Source organism: Primulina huaijiensis, chromosome 4 (assembly GCF_012295235.1).
Source record: "Primulina huaijiensis isolate GDHJ02 chromosome 4, ASM1229523v2, whole genome shotgun sequence".
NCBI classification, from domain to species: Eukaryota; Viridiplantae; Streptophyta; class Magnoliopsida; order Lamiales; family Gesneriaceae; genus Primulina; species Primulina huaijiensis.
This window is the reverse complement of record NC_133309.1, coordinates 22778025-22798560: the sequence shown is the minus strand read 5'-3', so window position 1 is coordinate 22798560 and position 20536 is coordinate 22778025. Positions and strand designations below refer to the sequence as shown.

The window sequence follows — 20536 nt, the reverse complement described above, 5'->3', positions numbered from 1 at the left end:
TTGTTTCGAACAAACAACAGCCATTTTATGATTCGAATAAAAGGCGCGCATACTCATAAGATGGTTGTTTCAGTCATAAGTTTATGACATGGTTGACTGAAACAACAACCATCACGAGTTTATAATTTAGTAGAAACAAGTGTAAGAAAATCGGACTTGATGGTTGATCGTTTAGGTAAAGTGGCTGAGGATGGAACTACAAGCAGCACATCACGAGTATGCGCGCCTTTTATTCGAATCAGAATCGAAGGAGAATGTTTACTGTTAAAACAGAGATATAGTAGTTTGTATCTAACTGTAAATAATGGATTTTGAACTTGGTTCAAAATTGACTAACGTGAAATATCTATATCTATATTTACCTATAAAAGTATGAATAAAAAGCATTATTTTTCAATTGTGCAATGACAAAATTAACATTGTATACACATTTCAATATATATATATATATATATATATACCTATAAAAGTGTGGATAAAGGGCATTACTTTCCAATTGTGCAATGACAAAATTAACCTTCTATACACAATTCTAGAATAGAATGTAACTCTTATATTAATTTCATCAAATAACTCATCTTTATACTACATTTAAATGTTTTATCCTTTTAATTTTTTCTCTACATTTTTTTACAATGATTTTATTGTAATTTTGTAAGTATATTTTAATGCAATTTCTAATTAAGTAATAAACTATCTATATACCTATAAAAGTGTGGAGCTTTTGACTTTTTTCCCTTATCTATTATTTATTATAATATTTAATTATGTCATATGTAACGCCCAGATTCGACGACTGTCCTCACTGTACCAAGAGAGTCTTTTCAGCGTGATTATGTCCTCACTCACACGCACCCTAAGAAACTTCTCAGGGGGTCATCCATCCCAGAATTGTCCCACGTCAAACACGTTAACTTTGGAGTTCTTATGTGATAAGCTACCGAAAAGAAGATGCACCTTCGTGATATGAGTAGTACCAATCAAATCTTTTAAACCCTCCTCAACTACACAGTCCCATACCTGAACAGTTTCAGAACCCCTCTCCTTCTGGTGTAAGATCACTTCATTCATGTTCCCTCCGCCTAGAAGTCTGCCAGGAGCCGCTCATTGTCCGTGCAACCTCATGGCACCGGCGATCACCCCCCGCCCTCTTCGGCCCCGGGCCTCACATGCCCACCAGCTTCCGCTTGGTTCGTCCCCGAACCACACCGTACTAGGAGAGGTCGGCTCTGATATAAATTGTAATGCCCCAGATTCAACGACTGTCCTTACTGTACCAAGACGAGTCTTTTCAGCTTGCTTGTGTCCTCACTCACACGCACCCTAGAAAACTTCTCACGGCATCCACCGATCCCAGAATTGTCCCAAGTCAAGCACGCTTAACTTTGGAGTTCTTATGTGATAAGCTACCGAAAAGAAGATGCACCTTCGTGATATGAGTAGTACCAATCAAATCTTTTAAATCCTCCTCAACTGCACAGTCCCATACCTGAACAGTTTCAGAATCCCTCTCATTCCGGTGTAAGATCAGTTCATTCATGTTCCCTCCGCCTAGAAGCCTGCCAAGAGCCGCTCATTGTCCGTGCAACCTCATGGCACCGGCGATCACCCCCGCACTCTTCGGCCCCGGGCCTCACATCATATTTCATTCTATTTCATTTTTAAAAAAAAATTAGTTCATTCTATATACATATAAATGTGTGGATGATAGAAAAGTTTTCCAATTGTAAACGAGCGTGAGAGAAATAAAGTCGAGTTATATTCATAATGAAATGACACATTATAAAGTATATAGAATTTTAAATTTATACATTCAATAAACAAAATTTGGTAGTATTTGAACATCTGCTAAGAATGTTCAAGTTTCAGGCAATAAGGGTCTAAAGGTAAACTCGACCATGGTTTTCAAGAATACTGAAACGAAAATCAGAACTAAAATTTTTCTTGACTTCAGATCAAAAATTAGCTCTCATAATATATAAATTTAAGGCATTTAATTGTTAAACAATTAGTTTCACTATCTCACATATTATATAACTATTTTATTTAATATTTAAAAATGGATAATAATAGCAATTTTTAAAAAAATTATATGTCGGAAAAATTTATAATTTCAATACATAAAATTTGGTAGTATGCGATCTTTTGATATATAATTTTTAATTTATATATATGTTTTTTTAATTATTTATGAAATTTTAAGAAAATAAAAAAATCTACAGTCAAGTAGATGACAAAAAATATTGTATATAATTTGACTATGATACACTATAAAACTTAAAAATAAATGATTTCAAATGTTCAATACTACGACCTATTTGATATTAAAAAAATAGATCATAAAAAACAAATAGTTTGAAATGTCCAAACAAAAAGTAAAAAATTTTGTATGAGGTTAAATATTATTAAATTAAATATCATGAGTTATAGTTTACTATCAATATTATTATTTCATTAGTTTCGATGAGACACAAAAGTTATTTTCTACTATAAAAATTAATATATGACATAATCCTTATAATAAGTATAAATTAGAATGATCATTGATTAATATCTTTTAAAGTATTAAAGCTTTTACATATGATATTTTAACATCTTTATTTATTTAGAAATCAAACTAACTAATTCAATAAATACAAAAAATAATATTTTTTATGCAAGCTTATTTTTTTTATATTTCAAATTTTTATGTGAAAATCATAACGGTAGTTTAAAATTTATATTTAATAATTATTGTATGAGTTTATTATATTTTATTTGATATTTACCATATAATCTTATTTAAAAATGTATTTCATTACATATGTTGATTTATTTATTATTTTAAAATTATATTTAACAAGAAATTAATAATCATCGATGTAGTTTATAAAAAATCGATTCTGATATAAAATTAATTATCTATGATATAAAATTCTAAAAACAAAAGGTAAAAAAATTATGTAGGTGTTTAAATAATATTTAAATGGAATATTATGAGTTATATTTTATTATCAATATTATTAGTTCATTAGTTTTGATATTATTTTGATGAGTTAGTCACGATATTTTAAATTGATAATTATTTATCGTTAGTGTGCATAATTTATGTAAATTATGATTTATGCATTGATAAAGTCTATAATTTGATTGATTTTTAGTTTATTATGTCTTATACGTGGTGTTTGGGTATATATTTTTGTGGTGTCACATTACCTCATGCACTCTCCCTTGAAATTTAGTATATAGCTTATTCCTTCTAAATTACTCGTGCGGAAGTAATGCATGCAAGTGTGTTTAAACTTCGGATAAAATCGAAAATCTAAATCGAAAAAACTAAACACCGAAACGAAATATTAATTTTTTAATTCAGATATAAATATTAAAACCAAATTTTATTTGGTTCGGTTTTAGATTATATATATCAAAACCGAACTGATCGAAAAAATCGAAATTTCATTAAATTAATAATTTTGTGTATATTATATATTTTTTGAAACGATCTTTAGCGAATGAGGAATCGTTCTAAATAATTTTTAGTTGATTTTTATTTATTTAATTCATTAAATTTTATGTTTAAATATTTTATTAAGAAATCATGTAAATATATTTATATTATTAATTTAAATAATTGTATCAAAACAGAAATAACCGAACTTTTGGTAGAAAATCGAATCTCAGGAAAATTGTTCGGATATCGAATTATATATTTCTAAAATCAAAATAAAAAATCGAAAACCAAACTAATCGATGAACATCCCTAGATGTATCTTTGCCAATTCGATTACGCAAAATTTATAATGCTTACATATTATAGCAACAAATATCGAAAGAGTATAAATATCAACTACCATTGAAAATACTCATATTTTTAATGGAAGTACTGTTGGGTGCAATAATTGTCCCTGCTTGGTAAAGCGATCGAACCGTGGTGCTTGCACTGCTGTGCGGTTTAAAAGATTTGAGTTGCACCATTATCACTAGCTATAACTTTTGGTAAAGCGGCAAACGCTCGGTCCTACAATTGGTATCATAACCAAGGTCACGGGTTCGATTCTCATTGATTGCAAAGAGTGCAATTATTGGGAGAGAGATTGTTGGGTGCAATAATTATCCCTGCTTGGTAGAACGATCGAACCGTGGTGCTTGCGCTGCTGTGCAGTTTAAAAGATTTGAGTTACACCATTACCACTAGCTATAGCTTTTGATAAAGCGGCAAGCACTCGGTCCTACAAATACCAAATATTATGTAATTGCTTTTATAATGAGATTAAAGTAATTTATATTTAATGTCATAACTTTTTATAATCACTAATGATGCTTTGTTTCATTTAAAAAGACTAGAATTAGCACGTGCATTGCACGTGATATCCCAATGATTATTGTTCAAATTTTTTGTGTGCAAACTTTAAGTTAAATTATATAATTAAAAATTATCTATAAAAGAATATGATGATATATAATCAGTTAATGTAAATAATTATTTAAAAATGTAAACATAAATATTTATTAATAGAGCCATTGAAATATAAGACCAAAAATAAAAAAACAATAAAAAAACATAGTGCACTAAGTTATGATGGAATCAAACTTTTTCTTGCTTGATCTTCATAGATGCTATATTATGTGTGTCATTTTTAGTTTTGACTTGTCTCTTTCTCTTTGTGGAGGAAGAAAGCTTGTCATCATCTTCAATCAGGATGTGGGTACTTCTTTTGGCATCATCGGCTAACTTTTTGTTGTTTTGTTGGCTTCGTGTCTTGGACATAGAACTATGTTTGATGTTTTTTCTCTTTAAAAAAGTAGCAATTTTTTCATCATCTTCAATTTGAATTTGAGCATTTGCGTTGACATCTTCGAATTTTCTTGATTTGTGCTTTTGCAGGGGCTTTTGAAATCCTTCAACTATAATAGAATAAGTTGCATTAGTGGTCGGAGTCTTTTCAACAAATTTGAAAAGAAAGATGTATTTTTCTTTTTCTGGCATTTCAAGGGCCATATAATATGGCTAAGCACTTGCATCCTACACAAAACCAAACACAAGTTAGTTAATAGAGTTTTAAAGTTTAGGTGTTATTTGTAGTAATGTGGTTTAAACTAACCTAATAAGCGACTGACTTGATATAGTCTTTCACTGGACAACCAATAAAAGCAGCATCTACGTCTTCAAATATTGTAATTTTACATTGTCACTGTCTTTTTTGACATTTATCATAACTCGATACCTGTGCATGTGGCAGTATGATAAAAAAAATATAAATGTATGCTATTATTTCATGAATAAAAAACAAATATGATGGATTTATACCTCGGCACTGCTTCGACATGTATATGAACGCATTTGGTACAAGATGTCGCATCTTTTGTTTTAATAATTGCCCTCGAACAATTGTTACAAGCTTCGTACCAAGGGTTCAATCTTTTTTCAACTTCAAGTACATATCCTTTGAAAGAGTAGTATGTGTTCTAGTTCATTAGAACATAAGATCGATACATACGATAAACCAAATAAAATTAGTGTTTTGGATAAATGGGAGAAACAATTATTGCAATAAAAGGAAAAAATTGTGAACTTTTTCTCTTACCTCGGTTAAATTTTTGCGTTCATTGAGCAATTGATTGATGGTGATTTTTTTAGAACATTTCAGTTTAGTAGCCAGCCACAAATCATTGAGATTGTGGTCTTTAAAACCCGAGTTCAGCCTGTTTGTCAAAAACAACAAGCAGTATTAGTAATAAAAAATTGTGATTATAAGATGTTACAACAAAAGTGAATTTTCGACTTGTTATTACGTAATCAATATGTTTTTTTTCATATAATAAAATATACAACACTCTTATTAAATTGGTTCATTCTAAATTTCAATTATTATAGGTATGCGTACAAAATAAAAAATTGATGATCGGGGAAATAATAGAATTTAGTTTGCTTACCATATATTTAAGTTCTCTGATTCGGTGCATGGTGGGTTTAGAAATATCGTAGTAGTATATGTGGATTTCAATTGAACTGTGTCTGCGGGAAAAAAAAACTGAGAAGTGAGTATTTTAAATTATTGATCAATAAATTTATTATATAATCGACAATACCTTGGTAAGGTTGTCTTTTCATATTTGAGAAAGCAATTATCGGCTTTTCATTCACCATTTCCTCTAACAATTGGCCTTCATTGAAGGCGAGATCGTCCCAGAAATTTATTGTAATAGCATCATGTCTGAGAAAAATTATGACAATATAACATATTTTTTGAAAGAATCGAAATGTAATAAAATGGTTGTACTCACAGAAGGTTCATCAATATGACTTCTCTCNTATTAGAGAAACTGATAATATTATCCGTTTCTGTGATTGTTGTATTCGTTTGTAGGACCAACTCAATTTTCGGATTGATGTTCGGGAAATTTTTGTTTATTTCCCTTATGTATGGATTAGATATGAGATAACTTCTGTTGAACTTGAGTTGTTCATGGAAATATTGCATGGCATTGGCAAAAACAATCTCATATATCATAGTACCCTGCAACAAATAAAGGAAGTCAAAATGGGGAAAAAAACCAAAAAAAAAAAAAGTGATATCAGTCAATTTAGAAGACAAAATATACACCTCCAATTTTTTAGTACTTTAAATTTTAACGAATAATCTGCAGTGTTTATATAATATAATCTATATAGTGATGAGGGCTCGTGATTAATATAGCTCATGTAATATATGAAAAATAATAAGAACCAAAAAAAGATAAACCAATGAATTGTTTATGAAGGGGAAAAAAACCAAGTAAATATACTTCACATAGTGCTAGAAGCACATAATATAGAAGTTTTCATTAAAAAATATTAATAATACCTCTTCATCCAAAAATATAATCTTCCGGATTGGTTTCGAATTTGCCTTTGATTCGAATTTGCCTTTGAAAATAGGCTTCTTCCTTGTCGAAGAACCTTGAGCACGAGCGTAGTAACCTTTTGATTTGGTTGCAGAGAAGTAATAGAAGATAATTCTGAATAAGCCATTGAAACAAAGTTATTTAATTTGAAGACAAGGAAGAAGAAAAGTTTTAAGTATTTGAATTTGGAGAATAACCTTTCTTTATATATAAGTAATCTCACTTAAAACACATTAATTACATATAATTTTTTCCAAAATATAATTAAGGTATAACCAAGATTCTGCCGTTTTCAATTTGAAAATTTGAAATGTGACCAATAGAAATTCTTATTGTTGGGAAAAAAATAAATAAAATATTTGGAATTATCTTCTCTTTTGAACAAAGCGGTGGATGAATTCCTGCTCCCGAGAAATCAAAGAAAGCTCCATAGTTCTGAATGAGGAAGGGAATTGGATGTACAAGAAAATAATTCTCGACATATGCATTGCTTAAAAGAAAGTATTCAAAGTGAGTAAAACTTTGGTCACACTCAAGAGGCCTGCTACATAATGAATTGAAATTGAAATTATAAGGCTCTAAATGACAAGTAATTAGTAGTAATGACGAGGAAACAGTCAGTAATTTTTAAATGCTAATATTTANCAAGTTAAAATAATCTATTACATTAACTAAATAAATTCATATTTGATCGAGTGAAAACAATGCTTGATATCTAAAGATGAGCCGACAATGAAAAATATATATTTGAACATTTAAAATAAATAATGTATCGTTGGTTCTATAAAAAAAATAAAAAATATTAAATACAAATAAATTATATTTACGTATTGCGGAGACTTTGGAGTCTGCCCTCATAAACCAAATTAAAATCAATGAAAAATAGCATTTTAAAAAATTAGGCAATAAATTAATGATTGAAATATAATAAATAACAAATGAATGCAAAATAAAAAAATAGTTTTGCAGAATAATAAGACTCCAATCCCGTAGGAGTAAATAGAATGAATTCAAGTACAAGTTATAATCATTATTTACCTAGCATAAATATTTTCTTTTAGCAAAAATAATGTATTTAAAAAAGGAAAACTTAAACTTGAAAATAACTTAAAATTTTAGAGCATTTACAATGAATTTTTGAGCATATGGGAAATAAGATTTTTTGAAAATTAAGTGAAATAATATCATTTGTAGTTTGGGAAGATATTATAAATTTGTAATTTAAAAACAATTTGTTGATAAGTCATGATGGAAAGGAAATAAATATTCCTTTTGTATATGTGAAATGAAATAAGAACAAAATAAGTTCATATTTTTACCTTTTTGGGTTTGTTGAAGTTCACGATGACACATGATCTTGATAGTTGTCCTATGTTTCTGCACATTGAAAGTAAAAAACATTTGGTTATTCAGTTCAGTTGTAAGTAAATAAATTCTTATAAATGACTACAATATTCCATATATTAGAAATCATCACGTTAAATGGAAATGTAAATTTTCATATTTTATTGGAAAAACATAAAGTAAATACCTCGAGCAAGAACTTCATGGTACTCCACATTTCTCGTCCATGTATCACCAATGCTTGTGTATGTGCTTGGCTTAATTAAGACTTGTGTATTTGCCATTGAAGTACCTCGAGATAGTGCAACATATAATTGTCCATGTGAAAATACAGGTTGGGGTAAATATACGCCAACAAATGATATAGTTTGTCCTTGTGCTTTATTAATCGTCATTGCGAAACACAATCGAATTGGAAATTGCTTTTCCAAATATTTCTTTTTTGATTATCTGAGTTTTCAAATCGTGTAATTTTGCTCGAAACACCCTTGACGTTAAGTCTGGCCGGTCCTGAGCTTTTTGTCCTTCTTTAAGATTATCCTTTATCTCTTTCCATTTTGGATTACAAGTCATTGTAATGAAGATATCTGGTTTACCAAATGTTCTCACTAATGCCATCGCATCAAGATATCTACGTCGCATATCCCTTGGGCCTCTGACGAAAGATGCTGGTAGTACAATTCTTTGGCCAACTTCACTGCCTCTAGTTTCTCCTCTAATAATGTTGTCTACTATACCTTTATAAAACTCAGATGTCATCTCAGCCTGATTTCTTCGATAATAATCCAACCTAGTCGTTTCAAGATTTATATACATATCTACTATGTACTGTTGGAACAATCTACCCGCATATAGAAGAACCGATGTCAAATGATCTCTCATTTGTAACTTATAACAATAATATTCTCGACATGACACCATTTTATTGCTTTCTTTACTGATACCTATGATAATATGAAGATAAAAAAAAATCATTAGAATAAAAAAACCAAATTTTTTTTATATCAAATGGTTAATTGCGCAAGCAACACATGCAATGTTGGTGTAAGCATTTAAATTCAAATTCAACGTCAGTACTTTTTAATTTAAATTAATAATAGTGAAAATGATTAATTGCACAAATAACATATTAGTAATTTTTTTTGGTTTAATTAGTTTTAATTATATATTGGTGCACAAACGTATATTAATTGTATCAATAAGCTTAGGAAATATAGATTACACATAGTAATGCAGATAAAATTAATAAAAGTACCTTCTTGTTCCTGGTTAAGCATATCTTCAATGGACTAAAAATTAGTTTATCCTATGGAAGTTTGTTTGTTGCCACATATACTCGAACCAGTCGTGTATTTCGGAATATTTTGGTGCCAACCATTTTCTCGTAGTGGAAAAAGAAGTGGATATTGTAATGGATCATAACATCCAAAATAATGTTTAATTCTATGATATTCATCATTATGTCCATGGATAACAATATCTCTATCATATGGTATATCAGGATTGTTTCCTTCAATCCAAATTGCTACAACTTGGTCAGCTGTTGGTGAATTGTAACAACGTTGATCGAGCCCCGCATTTTGACGAATATGTAGATTTATTTTGTCGATACAAGGAATATCATTTATCCTCCGCAACAATTCCGCATAAGGGTTATTTTCCATAACTTTCATCAAGACTTTCATATTATCTTCATTAATCTGGGCGTTGTCCATTATATTCATTCTATTATGTAGTTCATTGTCAATATCCCAGAAATATAAATAAAATAAGGTCCACCTTCATTAGGCACTAAAGACGGAAGGTTGTGAAATATTTGGCCTAAGGCTCTAAAAGTGTAAACTCCTCGGCTCGAAGATGCTAGTTCTTTATCAATCTTAACACCCAATGAAGTGAATGAGAAGATACTATTGTAAGCTCGCACATTTTTCCGAAATTGCATAGCTTATGTTGATTCATAGTCAGTAAATAAATTGAGCATAATAGGTGGTACTTCTGTGGCTGCGAGCTTTATCTTGCCATTATCGCAACAAAAAGTTGGAGGCTCAAATTGAAATTTCTTAGCACCACAATAACAACATATATGCATCGGATGTAGCTCATGTGGCTGAAGCAATGTCGACTCATGTGTTGATCCATCTAACCACAATAATAATAAAAAAAAAATATAAAACATAAGTGTTAAATAACAAATATATCTTTAATATATTATTGATATCAATTTGACGTTTGACGTTGATAGATACCTAGATTTCGTAAAGCCTTGAGCAACCCATCACAATTTTGTTTGTGCGCTTTTTGAGATGTGGTAGGATGGAAATCAACAGCTTTTCTTTTCTTCCGATTTTCCAAAACTTTATCAATATATTGTCGACGCTCCTGAACTGAGAAGGTCTTATATTTTTTCCGTGAACTCTCTGATCTATTCTTTTTCACCTCATCTTTAAATTGTATGAAGTTTAGGAAATTAGCATGGGATATAAGAATAGATTGTATCGATAAACCAAATAAACTTTTTAAAGATGTTTCACCTTCATATCGCACTTTATGGTGAAGAAGTTGTTGTGTACAAAATTAACCTTCTATATACACTTCAAGAATGGAATATAATTCCTATATTAATTTTATCAAATAACTCATCTTTATACTACATTTAAATGTTTTATCTTTTTAATTTTTTCTCTACAACTTATAAAAGTGTGGATAAAAGGCATTGTTTTCCAATTGTGCAATGACAAAATTAACCTTCTATACACTTCAAGAATAGAATGTAATCCCTATATTAATTTTATCAAATAACTCATCTTTATACTACATTTAAATGTTTTATCCTTTAAATTTTTTCTCTACATTTTTTTTCAATGATTTTATTTTAATTTTGTGTTATATTTTTAGTGCAATTTCTAACAAGTAATAAATTATAATATCACAAGAAGATATATGAAAATTTTAACTATATGTGCAATAGTAGAATAACATTTCACATTTAGTCTATTAATTAATAATTAATACTAATTAACCACATTTTATGGTTATGATTTTGTACTTTTGACTTTCTTCCCTTGTCTTTCTTTCATTATAATATTTAATTAATTCATATTTTATTTATTTAAAAAAAATTATTTAATTATATAATATATATATACACACACACACACATATAAATGTGTGGATGATAGAAAAGTTTTCTAATGTATATAGAATTCATCAGTAGTATACATGATTTTACTTTTCAAACGATAATAAGAAAAATCTTAAAATATAAATATACAATGAAAACGATTCAAATTTTCTATTAATAGCTTCGAACATTAGCAAATGTTCGATCAGAGAGGATATTCTGACAGAGGCACATGCATCTCCGTATTATATTCATCCTGGAGGTACCAAGATGTACAAGGATTTGTAGGTTCTGTATTGGTGGCCAGGTATGAAGAGAGACATCCGCCAATTTGTGTCTGAATGCCTCACTTGTCAGCAGGTGAAGGCAGAACACCAGAGGCCAGCAGGAATTCTCAAGCCGCTCCCTATCCCCGAGTGGAAATGGGAGAATATTACAATGGACTTCGCCATTGGGTTGCCAAAGTCAGTCAGAGGATTTAATGTCATTTGGGTTATAGTGGATAGACTCACTAAATTAGCGCACTTCTTGCCAGTGAAGACAACTTTCTCCATTACGCAATATGCGGAGCTTTATATCAGGGAGATAGTTCGGTTGCACGGGATCCCAGTTTCTATTGTGTCCGACAGGGACCCGAGATTCACATCGTTCTTCTGGAAGAGCCTACATGCAGCCAAGGGGACGAAGTTGCTTTTCAGTACAGCTTTTCACCCGCAGACAGATGGCCAGTCTGAGCGAGTGATTCAGATTTTAGAAGACTTGCTGCGAGCTTGTGTGATCGATTTCCACCGGAATTGGGAATCGAAGCTATCTCTAGTGGAGTTTACCTACAACAACATTTTCCAAGCATCTATAGGTATGGCTCCCTACGAGGCCTTGTATGGAAGGAAGTGCAGATCACCGATTCATTGGGATGAAGTCGGTGAAAGGGCAGAACTTGATCCAAAGATAGTTCAGCAGACTGCAGATGTGGTGGTCAAGATTCGAGACAGGATGAAGACCGCCCAGAGTCGCCAAAAGAGCTATGCTGACAAGAGGAGGAGAGATCTCGAGTTTGCTGTAGGTGATCACGTTTTTGTAAATATAGCACCTATGAAGGGTGTTATGAGATTTTGGAAAACAGGCAAGCTAAGTCCGAGATTCATTGGACCGTTTGAGATTCTTGACAGAGTAGTGACACTATCTTATCGTGTTGCCCTCCCGCCGAATCTGGCACGGGTACACAATGTGTTCCACGTCTCAATGCTGAGGAAGTATCTAGCAAACCCTTCGCACGTGTTGAGCTATGAACCGATACAGTTGGCTCCAGATCTGTCATATGAGGAAAGACCTGTCCAAATCCTAGACAGACAGGAGCGTAGACTTCAGAACAAGGTAACGAAGCTGGTCAAAGTCCAGTGGCTGAATCAATCAGTGGAGGAGGCCACTTGGGAGACTAAAGCAGATATGAGGATTCGCTACCCGGAGTTGTTTAGTAAGATTTAATTTCGAAGACGAAATTTATATAAGTGGGGGAGGAACTGTAGAGCCCAAAATCAGTACACGTATAACCCATGCATTTTTTAATTGTCAAATCAGTTATTTAATTTAAAATGAGTTTAGGGATGCATGATTTATGAAAGTGCATTATTTTAAATTATTGATGTTTATGTGATGCACGTTAAAATGTTTTCTTGAGTTTCATGTTTCAGACGATTATTCGATGCGGGATCGAGAAAAAGAGACCGACGACGATTTTGGCAATTTTAAAACGTGGTATTTTTTTAAGTCAAAAATGGGGAATTTTAAATGATTTATTAATTTTTTTAGCATTTTAAAGTCTAATTTATTTATCTAGTGATTTAAGAGTTTAAAACTTTTAAAGTCTCGCAAGTGTGCATTTTATTGTAAATTATGGGACTTGGCTTAGTAGTGAAAATTAACGTTTTAATTGGTATTTTAATTAGCATTTTAATTATTATTGTTAATGGTGTAATTAAGCCATTTAATTCCATAATTAAACCCAAAACTCACGCACACACATAACTACACACACACTTACACGTTAATCACACAAAACACACACACACACACACGCACACAATTCCTTACACTCTATTTCAGACTTTTAGAGAGAAAAATATTAGGGTTCTTAGAGCAAGAGTGCAGCCGCCCCTCTTTGAATATTTCCAACGAGTTTTCGGTGATTTTTCTTCAAGAAAAATAGTGCCACGTTCATCCCGGATCAAGCCTCACGCCGTTTCCGTTTCGTTATCGCCGTATCGTGAGTTTTAAACATCAAAAGGCATGTATATTCTGTTCTTCCTACGTCGATCTAGTCATATTATGTGTTGTGATGTTTTTGATGCGTAAAATCCATGTATGATGTGCAAGTTTGAGCGGAAAATTTGTTGGGTCAGTTTCGAAACAATTTTTAGATCTGAAATTTCGTTTTTCACTGTATTTTGAATTAATGTGATTTTTCGATCAAGATTTTGGGAAAACTTTCAATATAGGAAACATAGAACTTTTTGATACCTTCGATTTGATATAAAATTCAAAATATTTGAGCAAAAAATGAGTGAGTTATGACCGTTTTTGGGAGACTGCTCAAACTACGTTTTTTTTTCCTAAAAAGATGTTATTGATGTGTTCTTGAAGTGTTTGAGTTACAAGCTTCGTTGGACATCGCTAGGCCATCACTACTGCGTTTAGGCTTGATATGGTATGTGTTTAGGCTACGACAACGGTTTTTGTTAAAACCGTTGTTAAAAGTAAAAAGACAATGTTTTTTGTTAAAACCGTTGTCTTTGATGTGTTGTTAAATAGGATTTTTGTTGTAGTGTTTATACGTGTTGAGTCTTTAAACTCACTAGACTTGATCGATGCAGGTGAGGATGACTTTGAGGTGACGAGGGGTGGGGACCAAGGAGCAGGCTTGGACTGAGCAGGAGGCTAGACCCGAGGACCACCCAATTTTTAAGAATTTATGAAATGTCAAATACTTTGAATTTATGTTATTGGTTATGAGGTATTAAACAAGTACTTTTGGCAACTTTATTTTGAGATCTTTGGTTGCAACTGTGTTGAGATGAACAATTTATTCTATCGAATTTTGAAGGTTCACCTCTTATTTAAGAAAATTTTAATTTTTTCGCAAATTTTAAATAGTTTAAAGTACGGTACGTAACAGTATGTATGACTAATTCAATGGATTGATTGACATTTGGGTAATCTTTATTTATCTTCCTCATATTTACTTCAAATATTTGATATCTCTTGTTGCTCAGCAATTGATTTTAGAATTGGTCGACAATGTTTGAAAATAGAAGATAATATATCATTTGTCCCTACATGTAAATAAAATGTTAATGTATCATTATATTGTTTTGAATGTATGAATTCAATCGAATGAATTTATTGTATCCAAAGTTATTATTTTTACCTTATCATAAGTTTTCGAATCAACTTTGAATTCTGTCTTGTAGCAATCAGATTTTTTTTGTCGAAATATTATTACTTGTATCTTTATATTCTTTTGATTTTCGGTGAATAAGTTTATTGGTATGTAATTATCTTTTTCCATGATTATACAGATTTGAGTTTGAAAATGAAGTGAAGTTCATGGATTATATACATTTATTAATCGTCTTTTTAGTTAGAAATTTAAGTGAACAAACTAACATTTGTTTTAGACGCAAATTTTATGTAAAAAAATTTGAAATTTATGAACGTATAATTTGTGTAAACACAAAGAAGTCAAATACAACGTAAATGAAAAAAAAAAAAACTAATGTAATTAATAATAATTTTGGTATAACAATAAAAATAATTGGAAACATAATAATAACAACATTAGATTAGATTAGATAATAAAATATTTATACAACGGCATCCAATAGTAACCAACAATAAAGTTTGAAAACATTAAAGCACAGTAAATATGGTGATTTTAGATTTTCTTCGCTAAAATTAGACTGTGTCATTGTATATATGGGGAATATGTGAGATTTTAGGCCAATCCTCACCCTTTGATCTCTCGCATCTCTTTGCCAAAACTGGACTGCGTGAAACATCAAGAACCGATAGTGATTTTAGATTCCCGAAACTATCTGGCAATGAAGTCAAATTTGTACAATCCCAAAGAGTAAATGTTGACAATGACTGAAGATTCCCGATCCAGTCAGGCAAGGAACATAATCCAGAACAAAACTCTATCCTCAAATCTCTAAGGGCACTCAATTGTTGAATGCTCTCTGGCAAACATTTGAGCTCTTGACAATTAATTATCGCCAATTCATGGAGGCTACTGACCACTCTTTGTAGCGGCCCAGATAATGGATCCACTTTATTGCAATATATGAATGCCAAGGATCTCAGGGAAGGCATATTTTCCAAAATAGATGCCGGAAATAATCTAAGGCTATCGCAGCCGGCGAATTCTAATTCCTCCAGAGAATTGAGAAACTTGAGTCCTTCCGGTGGATATTCAAGTTTTGTGCATAAATTAAAACTCAACTTCTTCGGACCATATAGGCCATCCAACATGATTGATAGACTCCTGAGATTAGGACAATTATTAATCTGCAATTTCTTTAGATTCTTTTGAGCACTCACTAAACCTCCTGGAAGGAGACTAAGTTCATCAGCATCGTCCATTAAGTGAAGTGATTCGATTGAAGTGGCAATCATGGATCCAAGGATTGCTGGGTTGGTGTGTACATGGAAATCTTTAAGAACTGGTAGAAAAGGCAGTCTGATCAACTTGGGGCATTTGATTATGTCTAGATATTGTAAGCGAAGAAAACTCTCATGTGAATTTGGTATAATCCATTCCTCCAAGTCCAGCATTTCCAATAACCGGAGCTGTGTCAATGCAACAAATGAATTTTTTCCATCGCCACACCATTCAGTACCTAGTCTTCTTACGGAATCCAATCTAAAAAGTTTAAGAATCTTCAGAGCTGGAAGTTTCCCGAGGGGTGGAAGGTGTTCACATTTTTCACATCTTTCCAAAGTGATTTCACTTAGATTAATAAACGTTGGAGCAGACATCCAATTTGGAAACCTCGAACCTTGATATGACGAAATGCAGATCTGCTCTAGATTATGATGTGGCTGGATATTCTCTAGAGTCACTTCGACATGTTCCATGGAGATCTTGTTTGCTCCACTTGCCCGAGATAAATTCAAAGATGCCAGGTTCCGCTTCGTGATCATGTTGGCGGCTTCGACGTCTTCTAGGTTTCTCACATTTTCTAGTCCTCTTATGCTCAACTTCCCTCCAAGATTTAACTCCTTCAGCTGGCTGATTTGGTGTTCCGAGTCTTCACCCACGATGAAAATGCTTAGTCTTTGTAGGGAAGTTAATTCTCCAAGTCCAGGTGGCGTGCAGATAAGTGAATCAGGCCTATCAATTTCCACAAACCAAAGATTTTTCATGTGTTTCAAACCTTCAGGCAACTTGCGAAGATCGTGTGTATGGTTAAGTTTCAAGGTCTGAAGGTTGTGGAGACGAGTAACGGATTCAGGCAGCGTCCTGAGCTCAGCGCATGACATTGAAAGGAACCTAAGATGTTCCCATTTGTCAACAAAATCCCAAAATTTCATTATCCCGCAAAATTCCAACACTCTTAAATGTTGTTGGTTTGAGATAAAGGATAACAAAAATCCTCTATGTTTAACATCATCAGCATAAAGATTCATGCGAATAAGCGAGTGTACAGTATCCACGCTCAGTAGTCGGAGCTTATCCCTTTTCTCTTTAATCATCTGAAGTGACCACGAATCACATGACAAGGAACGAACTCTAGGTGGAATTTTCTGCACATTGCCATCCACCATCCTATAAGTTTCTCGTCTCATGACCGATTCTGCCAAATCATGCATTAGATCATGCATTTTACATCTCATTTTCCCTATCTGGTGTTTCTCGGCATCTTGCAAAAATGATCTCCGAACCAGTTCTTCAAAGATCGATTGGCCAATGAGATACAGGTCCTTTTGGCCTTCTTCGTGAAGGAAGCCGCTAGCCATCCATAGTTGTATTAGCTCGTCTTTATCCATCCAAGAATCCTTGGGAAATACGCAACAATAAGAGAAACATTGCCTCATTTGTGGTGATAAATTGTCATAACTCAACATCAATACAGGAAAGATGTCGTTTCCATGATCCGGTAGATTCCATGTTTCACTTTCTTTAACTGCCAACCATTCACTTTCGTGGCTTTTAAATCGCATCAAGCTCCCTAAAGCCTTTATCGCCAAAGGCACACCGCCACATTTCTTCACTATCTCCTCACCAATTCCGACTAGGTTTTGGTCTTCTGTTCTCCATGCAAATGCTCTTCTCTTGAATAAAGACNAACGAATCGGAGATTTTCGGAAGAGATGAGGAGAGGGAAACGTTAGTCCAGAAACTGCTCCATGACATGGCTGATGAAGATGATCTTTCTGTCTGTGCTGTGTGGGGAATGGGAGGAATCGGTAAGACGACGCTTGCCCAACTGGTCTATAATGATGAAAGGGTGGAGAAGCATTTTGAACCGCGAATCTGGGTTTGTGTCTCGGAAGATTTCAGCTTGCAGAGGCTGGTGAAAGCAATTTTAGAATCTGTACAAGGAGGTGGATGTAGTGTCACAGAGTTGGATCCATTGCTGCGTCTTCTTCAAGAAAAGTTGAGGGGAAAGAAGTTTTTACTAGTTCTGGACGATGTTTGGAATGAAGACCAAAGTCTGTGGGATCCTCTTAAAGAAGCGTTAAGATGTGGGTCAAAAGGCAGTGGGGTAATGGTAACAACTCGAAATGAAAAAATTTCTCGAATGATGGCTACAGCTGAAATAATGTCACACCGAATCGGCTATTTATCAGATGCCGATTCTTTGTCTTTATTCAAGAGAAGAGCATTTGCATGGAGAACAGAAGACCAAAACCTAGTCGGAATTGGTGAGGAGATAGTGAAGAAATGTGGCGGTGTGCNATCTCACTTTTCTTGATATCTCAACACGAAATAACAACGGGTTTCTTTTGGAGAAAAACGAAGTTAGATGTCCGTTCTTACCTCTTTCGGAATTAAATCTCCGTCTGAGGCCCTTGGTAGCGATCAGGTCCAGCACGTCATCAGCATCATAGGCAACATCCTTGAGCTTTAGCAACCAATTCTGCAGCACCAAATTGTTTCTTTGCTTGACTTCAGCATCTTGGATCACAAGTTGGATTGTGCTAAATACACTTTCAAGTCTCCTGAGATCATCCTCTAAGTCCCAAAGGAGCCCAACACCTCGCAGCGATGCTTTGTTCAAGTTTCCAATTACTGTTTGCATAAGCGCCGAAACAAGTGCTTCTGCCATATTTCAAAGCTCAAGATTTTCAGATGGAAAAAAGTGAAATGAAAGCAGTACAGATTGAGATCTAAAGACGTCCTGTTGAAAATGTTTTTTTTTTTTAAATCAAGGCTCCACACCCACTTTGTTCAATTATTGAGTTTCCTACTGTTTGATGTTGATTTGTATTTTAATTTTTAAACAGTCTTGAGATAATTTTCTGATTAATTAAGGGCACAATGAAAATCCAAAAAAATGATAAATACTATTGAGAAATTGAAAAATTATAACAAAACTTCTATATTTGTTTTACATATTTTATCCAAAAATTTGAAATAGATTCAAAATCTTTTTTTTATGAAGAAATTTATGAAAACGTAATTTTTTGTTTTCAGCTTCACATAAAAAGATATCTATCGTCGAGTTTATTTTAATAGTAGATCTCTTTTGAGATGATTAATTTTGTTCATATTTACAATAAAATATTATAATTTTTGACATAAAAAATAATCTTTTCTCATGAGTGACTCAAATAGAAAATTTGTCTTATAAAATTGAACCATAAAACCGTCTCACAATAATTTTTTATATTATTTTAAATACATAAATCCAACCTACTATACATGAATTTGTTTTCTTTGATGCTTACAATTTGTTGCGCCTTTTCAGCAATTATTTCCTTTTTTAATGTTCATATTATTTCTAAATTTCGATTATTTTGATTCATCTTTTATCTAAATGTTCGATTTTTGCCAGAAAACGCTAATTGGGTGTGACAGACATAAAACTTGTAAAAAAATTGATTTGTTTGATTATTTTTTTATATTAAGTTGTTTCCAATTAAATTAATTTCCCATCAAAATCAAAAAATAATATATAAACATAGAAATATAACAAAATTTTTTATTTTTTTAATTTTTTTAAGTTATTGAATGCTAAAAATAGAACAATTCGTCAATTTGACTCGCATTTCACATCCAAAATTTCATCCAGATACATGATAAAATCAAAAAAAAAAAAAAAAAAAAAAAATAAAAAAAAAAAAAAAAAAAAAAAAAAAACAACTTGAGAAAAAAATAAGACATCATGAAAAATGATTTTTGACTACTTACTCAACAAGAGAGTTAATGTGTTTCTATTTCTAACCCAAACTATTTTTAACTTTCTAATAGACATACGAACATTTGTTTATTGAAATGATTTGTTTTGGAGGTAAGAAATGTAGCAAAACATAAAATAAATCGATAAATACGTTGGGTTTTTAGTTAATTTTAAATATTACCTCCGTCTAAAATATAAAAATCACGTTTACTTTTTCATTTATACCAAATACATAGTCTATTTTTCATATTTAATATTATATTTTTTTTTATCAATACATCACCATCATAGAAATATGATCGTCATTTATCAAGTGAGGGCCGTTCGAGCACAAACATAACAAATGCACATGGTTTTTGAAAAATAGCATACCATGCATAACATAATTTATATAACATATCATCAGCATAAACATAAGTATATCTTGGTGTGGCTCCGAGGTTCATATACTTTCCATTGTTTACTGATATCAGTTCTTAATTTTTATTTCTCTAAGAGAACGGGACCATATAACACTTACAAGGCTACCGTGTAAGCGTCATAAACTTATCATATTTGATATCAGTCACTCATATCCAGTTGAATCCTCACAATGCCAAACAAAGAATAATCGTATCACGAGAAAAAGATGAAGAACAATAATGCTCGACCAAACTTTCGAAAAACGAAATATGGCAAAACCGAAACTATAATATTAAAACAAGCTCACTTACCTTAGATCTTGAAGAAAACGTGAAGAACAACCATTTCTTGGCTTGGCAAAGTATATAGAATTTTAAATTTATACATTCAATAAACAAAATTT

At 32.1% G+C, this 20536-nt stretch overlaps 2 protein-coding genes across 3 annotated transcripts; both read right to left on the bottom strand.

The window, feature by feature from the left end:
- Positions 1-4460: 4460 nt before the first annotated feature.
- LOC140974771 (replication protein A 70 kDa DNA-binding subunit D-like) lies at positions 4461-6285 on the bottom strand. Of its 2 annotated transcripts, none has more exons than XR_012174868.1 (6): positions 6265-6285; positions 6070-6194; positions 5914-5995; positions 5565-5682; positions 5288-5423; positions 4461-5204 (listed from the first exon to the last, which is right to left on the bottom strand). XR_012174868.1 is itself a non-coding variant. In XM_073438253.1 (6 exons), the coding sequence occupies exons 1-6, from the start codon at positions 6273-6275 to the stop codon at positions 5138-5140; spliced, it is 561 nt and encodes a 186-aa protein (XP_073294354.1). In that variant the 5' UTR covers positions 6276-6285; the 3' UTR covers positions 4461-5137. The 2 variants fall into 2 exon arrangements, 1 of the variants encoding a protein (XP_073294354.1); XM_073438253.1 differs by having other exon boundaries at positions 5288-5445.
- Positions 6286-15238: 8953 nt separating this feature from the next.
- Positions 15239-18732, bottom strand: LOC140974994 (disease resistance protein RGA2-like). The gene is made up of 2 exons (XM_073438488.1): positions 18287-18732; positions 15239-17819 (listed from the first exon to the last, which is right to left on the bottom strand). Exons 1-2 carry the CDS (start codon positions 18655-18657, stop codon positions 15281-15283), a joined length of 2910 nt encoding a protein of 969 aa, XP_073294589.1. The 5' UTR covers positions 18658-18732; the 3' UTR covers positions 15239-15280.
- Between the last annotated feature and the right edge of the window lie 1804 nt (positions 18733-20536).

Coding starts and splice junctions, on each gene's coding strand:
- LOC140974771 (XM_073438253.1), bottom strand. Junction 5,683..5,913: donor TCAGAGAACTTAAATATATG/GTAAGCAAACTA, acceptor TTTGACAAACAG/GCTGAACTCGGGTTTTAAAG. Junction 5,205..5,287: donor CATGTCGAAGCAGTGCCGAG/GTATAAATCCAT, acceptor CCACATGCACAG/GTATCGAGTTATGATAAATG.